We start from the raw sequence: 6,473 nt of genomic DNA, 5'->3' as shown, positions 1-6,473 counted from the left end.
GAATGATGTACAAATGTGCTTTACACAATTGATGTGTGTATGGATTGCGATAACAGTTGTATGAGCCCCTAATAAAATGTTTAAAAAAAAAGCAAAAACAAAAAACAAAGGATCTGCGACATGTTGGACACATTGGAAGACAAAAAGGAGGTGAGTATGGCTGAAATATAGGAAATGACATTAGAGGAGGAAGCAAAAATCAGATTACACAGGTGTTATGTTTTACTGTAGACTAAGAGCAACTTCTCTAAACAAAAATAAATGAGACAGTTTTTCCTTTTCAGATGGTGGAATTGCACGTTTTAGAGTATATGGTACTGGACAAAAAAACTGGACTGCAACGGATCCCAAAGAAGCTCTAGACCTGGTGACCATTGCTAGTGGGGGCGTCTGTGTGGGGTTCAGTAATTCATATTTTGGTCACCCAAACAATATCATAGGTAAGTTGATGTTTCTAGGATTTATTCATAAAGTCTGGGGTACCAGGATTAAATATCTTATTTTGGGGGGGATTATTTAAAACAAAGGATTCATTTCAAAGCATAGGGGTAGATGAGATTAATTGTTTATATGTACAATTTGATGCATCTAAAACTTGTCATAGGCCAACAGTAGCAATTTTCCTTCCATTTTGGTTTAAATATATGTTATAACATTTGGTTGAATATAAATTTACTAAAAATTTATATTTAATAAAAATAATATTTATAACATTCTTAGTTGCATAGAATCTCTAATTATAACTTGCTAATGATAGATTCTCATATTTAAAATAAAATCATGTGATACACAGTTAAATTATTTCGCTCTCTCTTTTTTTATTTTGTAGGTGTTGGCATAGCAAAGTCTATAGCAGATGGCTGGACAACTGCAAGGAGATTGGACAGACCACCAGTATTAGAAGTAAGAAATTTAAAAAGAAAAACAAAATTTTTTGAAAAAGTATGTCTTAAATTTATTTTTAAGTCAAGAAAATGCTAGCTTATTTTAGACACCTCTTAAGTATTGTTCTGAATGTTATTCCTTGCTTCCAGTGTTTCCAAATTTTCCATTGACTCAGTATAATATCAATAGGTTGAAACATAACAGCAATTGTGAAGATGGCAAAAGACCAAGAAGTGCTACATTTTGTTGTACAGAAAGGGCTAGTAACTCGATGGCGCCTAAAACTGACAACAATAGCAACAATGACAACAACAACATTGTTGTCTATAATATCAGAGCAAAGACCCAGAATATAAAACACTCTAGCTATTGTCAGGTACTCTAATGTATTTTGGGACTATTTCTCTGTTTCTTTAGTGAAGAAGTAAGAGAATTTATGATGGCATAGTGGGTTGTGTGGACTTGTTTTAATTTTCTTCAGCTTTAACCTGATGTTACATTTGCAATTGATGATCTGTTCCACAAGAGCCAAAATATGACCTTAAGTCTATCTCACCTGAATTTCAGGAACATCTCAAGAATTGACTTAATGCATTGAACACCAATGACAGAAGACCTGAATGAACACCACTCAAAAAGAAAGTAAAAATTTTTGAAAAGACAGAATAGATCAAAGCAGATGTGTTAGTCTCGGTAATTTAGAGAAAAAAATCCACAGAAATGCATGTATAAGAGAGAGTTTTATATAAAGGTTAAGTGCGCATCAAGAAAACATCCCAACCCAGTGCTGCTCAAGCCCACAAGGCCAACATTAACCCATTAACCCATATGTCCAACAAATCCACAAAGTCCCCCTCCATCTCACAAAACAGACGCAATGATGCCAACTTCAGGAGGAAAGCTGAATCAGTGAATGTGTAAGCATCTCAGTGCTGGCAGGGGTCTTTATACGGGTGCTCCAGCACCCAGGGCTGCATCAGGGTAGGTCCATGTGGCTTCTCTTCAGGGCTGCCTATGCAGGAAGTGAGCCTTGCCAGCTGAATCAGGGAACTGGCTAAGGCAGCTGCACCCTGGTCCAACCATCAGAAAGCAAGAGACCTGAGAACTAGAAAGGCAAGGTTCACTGAGCCATTTATCTCTCCATCCTTCAATTAACCCCGCATGTGTTTATTGGCCAGGTTGGCACAATAAACTAATTACCTCAGTGGATGTCAGAAGAGACTCTGAAATTTGCTCTTAATTGTAGAGTCGTGAAGGCACATGGAAGAAGTGATGAAGTCAAAGAGCTGAATAGAACATTTCAAACAGCAGCTTAAGAAGACAAAATGTAATGTGCAAAGATCTGTAGTTAGAAAACCAAAAAGGAATAACACACAGCATATCTTAAACTGAAAGAATTCAAGAAAAAAATTCAAGCCTTGAATTGGAATATTGAAAGCGTCTATGGACAAAATATTGAATGATGAATGAAGCATTAAAAGAAGATGCTGAGAATACAGAGTCACTTTACCCAAAAAAAGGACTAGCTGACATTTCATCATTTCAGGAGGTAGCATATGAGCAAGAACTAATGACTTGTCAATGCCAGACTATTTGAAAGACAGCTACTTGGCCATCTGACTGGAGGTGATCCACATTTGTACCCATTTCAAAGAAAGGTAACCCGACAGAATGCTCAAACTATAGAAAAATATCATTTACATCACATTCAAATAAAATTTGTTGAGAATCATCCACCAATTATTGCAGCAGTACATTGGCAGGGAGTGTTCAGAGGTTCGGGGTGGATTTAGGAGAAGTCATAGAATGAGGGATTTAATTTCTGATGTCAGATGGATCTTGGCTCACAACTGAGGATACCAGAATGATGTTTACTCTGTTTTATTAATTAGGCAAAACCATTTGGTTGTGTGGATCATAACAAACTATAACTTTAAAAAGAATGGGTATTTCAGAACACTTCATTGTACTCCTGAGGAACTTATACATGGATCAAGGGTCAGTTGTGTGAACAGAACAAGGGAATACTGCATGGTTTAATATCAGGAAAGGTGTTATTCAGGGTTGTATCTTCTCACCATACTTACTCAGACTGTATGCTGTGCACGTAATTCGAGAAACTGGATTATGTTAATAAGAATTCAGCATCAAGATCGGAGGAAGATTTATTAATAACCTATGATATGCAGATGACACAACCTTTTATGCTGAAAGTGAGTAGGACCTGAGACCCTTGCTGATGAAGATCAGAAATTGAATCCTTCAATATGGATTCAATTCAATGTAAAAAAGACCAAAATCCTCTAACCTGGACCAATAGTTAACATCATGATAAATGGATAGACAGTTGAAGTTGTGAAGCATTTTGTCTTATTTGGATCCATGATCCATGTTCACAGAAGCAGCAGTCAAGAGATCAAAATATGCCTTGTATGGGGTAAATCTGCCTCACAGGACCTCTTTATAATATCGAAAAGCAAGGATGTTACTTCAAGGAATAAGATGCAACTTACACAAGTGTGTTAGACAAGGTTAACTAGAGAAACAAATCCAGTGACACTCATGTATGTATAAAAAAGAGCTTTATATCAAAGAGTAGTTGTATATTAAGAAAACATCCCAGCCCAGTCCAGATCAAGTCCATAAGTCTGATCTTAGCCCATATGGCTATAAATACTAGTCTATAAATTCCTCTTCAGACTCATGCAACATAAGCAATGATGCAGGAAGATCACAGGCTGGTGAGTGGAAAGTCTTATGGATCCAGTGGTGGTGGGAGCATCTTCAGGGCTCTGGCTGCCATCAGCGTGGTTCTATGTGGCTTGTCTATAGGAAGTTGAAGTAGAGAGAGTGTGTCCCATCTCCAGGGAGGAAGAGAGGAAGTTCCCAGTATCTTCATGAGAAGTCCATGCCCACAAGGAGGGACCATCAGGCTGTGACCTAATTGACAGGCTAGACTCCACCCCTTCATTCTTTTATCAAGCTGACATGAAATTATGTAACCAACACGCCAAGTCATGCTATCTTCAATGGCCTCACACACAATATCCAACTCAAAGTTGGACATTGAGTAAGGAAGACTGAAGAAGAGGAATCAATGCATTTGAATTGTGCTGCTGGTGAAGAATATTGAAAGTACCACGTAGAGACAAAAGCACAAACAGATTTTTCTTGGAAGAAGTATGACCATAGTGCCCCTTAGAAGCAAGGAGGTCGAGACTTCATCTTACACACTTTGGACATGTTGTCAGGAGAGACCAGGTCCTTTACCATGCTTGGTAAAGTGTGGTGGGGGGCAGTGTAAAAGAGGAAGGCCCTCAATGAAATGGATTGACTCCATGGCTGCAGCAATGGTTTCAGGCAGAGGGACAATTGTGAGGCTAGTGCAGGACCAGGCAGTGTTTCATTCTGTAATGCACAAGGTTGCTAGGGGTTGGAATTGATTCATTGGCAAATAACAGCAACAGCAACAACAACAACAACAGTGGGTTATGTATTGGGCTGCTAACCTTAAAATCAGCAGTATAAAACCACCAGGAGAAAGATGAGTTACAGTCTCAGAAGCCCACACAGGTAGCTCTATTTTCTCCTACAGGGTCATTATGAGTTGGAATCCATTTGATGGCAGTGCATATCATTTCATGAAATAAAAGTTACAAGTATATCTGTTGGTAGATCTAGAAAGAAAAAGCCTAGCCATATCTAAATATGTCTGGAGGTGATTAGGTGATTTTGTGACTGAAAGGACTCGTACTAACTCAAGATGAAGACCAAAATGAAAGTACAACAAAATGAAATATCATTCAATGTGTAAATCTCACAGAAAATAGTCTCCAGCAACCTTTTCTTGGGTTAGATTTCATGCCAACCAATGCTTCCAGGTATAAATGAATTAACCAATTTCTCTTGAAAATAGGGCACAGAAGTATAGACTTGGTATAAATTTGACAAGAAAATGCCTATTTTGAATGTTCAAAGCAGATTAGAGGACCCATTAATTGGATTAGATAAATATTCTTTCTTGTATACATGAAGGTACATCCAATATAAAAATCATTTTAAATGTATAAAAATCTATTGAGTATCAACACACTTGTTAGTCAGCCCAAGGCATTTAAGAATAATAGCAAGGAGGCAATACTTGCCACAGAGTTTAGAAATCAAGTATTAGGAAATATTTCTTTATGGTAAGTAATGGCATAAGTACAGCATATAAATTTTTTTCACTTGCCTGTTTTCAAGATTTGTTTCTTGAATCACTCCATGTTTTGTTATCTTTTAAAATTTTTTTGAACTTCAGAGAGATGAGAATGGCATTCTCCTGGTTCCAGGTTGTGAATGGGCAGTCTTCCGATTAGCACATCCTGGCGTCATAACTCAAATTGAAATAGATACAAAATATTTTAAAGGTAAGTGTAAAACCATTATGAAGTGTTCTATAGCCAATGTGCTGATTATGAATGCATCATGCCCCTGTGACACAGTGGAAAGGATAGTTACAGTTTTCAGGACAGTTGACCTCTGGACTTGGCTTTCCCACTTGCTGGTGTGCAATTTCAGATAAGTTCCTTCAACTCTTCATACTCTAGTGTCGCAGTTTGTAAGATACCGGAATGGAAAGTCATGGCCACCCCATGACCCCAAGACCATGATGCTATGATGCTGTAAGGCTCTTCATGACAGAATGTCTGAATCCACCTTGGGAAGAGCTTATGAAGTACTCCTTGATTGGGTTATGATAAAAATAATGTGAGGATTATTTCCATAAAAATTTTTTTGATTATTATTTCTTGCTTAGTGGTCCTAAGCAGATTGATGCAAAGTGACTCTTTATCAGGATTGACTTTTGAATGAGATAATCTAAACATATTTAAAATTATGCACTCATATTAATAAAGAAAAAACATCTTGAAACTTACCATTATATTCTTTATTTGCTTATATATTTATTATATTTTTTATTAAATAATTTTATTGGGCGATCTTAGAGCACTTATCACAATCCATACATACATTCATTGTGTCAAGCATATTTGTACATATATTGCCATCATTTCCAATACATTTTTTTTCTATTTGAGCCCTTGGTATCAGCTCATTCCCACTGCCCCCACGCCCCCACGAACACACACACACTCCCTCCCTCATGAACCCTTGATGATTTATAAATTATTATTTTTTTCATGTCTTACACTGACCCCTGTATCCCTTCACCCACTTTCTATTGTCTGTCCCTCCAAGAGGTGCTTATATGTTGACCATTGTGTGATCTATTCCCCCTTTCTCCTTTAACGTTCCCCTTACCCTCCTGGTATTACTACTCTCATTATTGGTCCTGAGGGGTTTATCTGTCCTGGATTCCCTGTGTTGTGAGAGTGTATCTGTACCAGTGTGCCTACCTTGGTCTAGCTGGATTTGTGAGGTAGAATTGGGGTCATGATAGTGGGTGGGGGAGGGACCACTCAAGAATTAGAGGAAAATTGTATGTTTCATCAGTCCTATCCTGCACCCTGACTGGCTTGATTCTTCCTGTGACCCTTCTGTAAGGGGATTCCAATCATCGACAGATGGGCTTTAGGTCTCCACTC

At 37.7% G+C, this 6,473-nt stretch overlaps 1 protein-coding gene across 1 annotated transcript in view; it reads left to right on the top strand.

The window, feature by feature from the left end:
* The window catches only part of ALLC (allantoicase), a 41,761-nt gene that overhangs the window by 28,802 nt on the left and 6,486 nt on the right, over positions 1 to 6,473 (top strand). Inside the window, exons 7-9 of the mRNA XM_004709814.1 lie at positions 285 to 440; positions 830 to 903; positions 5,186 to 5,294. Of these exons, the coding sequence (XP_004709871.1) occupies positions 285 to 440; positions 830 to 903; positions 5,186 to 5,294 (339 nt within the window). The remainder of the gene's footprint in view (positions 1 to 284; positions 441 to 829; positions 904 to 5,185; positions 5,295 to 6,473) is intronic.

Source organism: Echinops telfairi, unplaced genomic scaffold, assembly GCF_000313985.2.
Source record: "Echinops telfairi isolate 266 unplaced genomic scaffold, ASM31398v2 ScPeMD7_3509;HRSCAF=4178, whole genome shotgun sequence".
Lineage (NCBI taxonomy): Eukaryota > Metazoa > Chordata > Mammalia > Afrosoricida > Tenrecidae > Echinops > Echinops telfairi.
The sequence above is the reverse complement of the archived record's forward strand: the minus strand, read 5'-3'. Positions and strand labels throughout refer to the sequence as shown.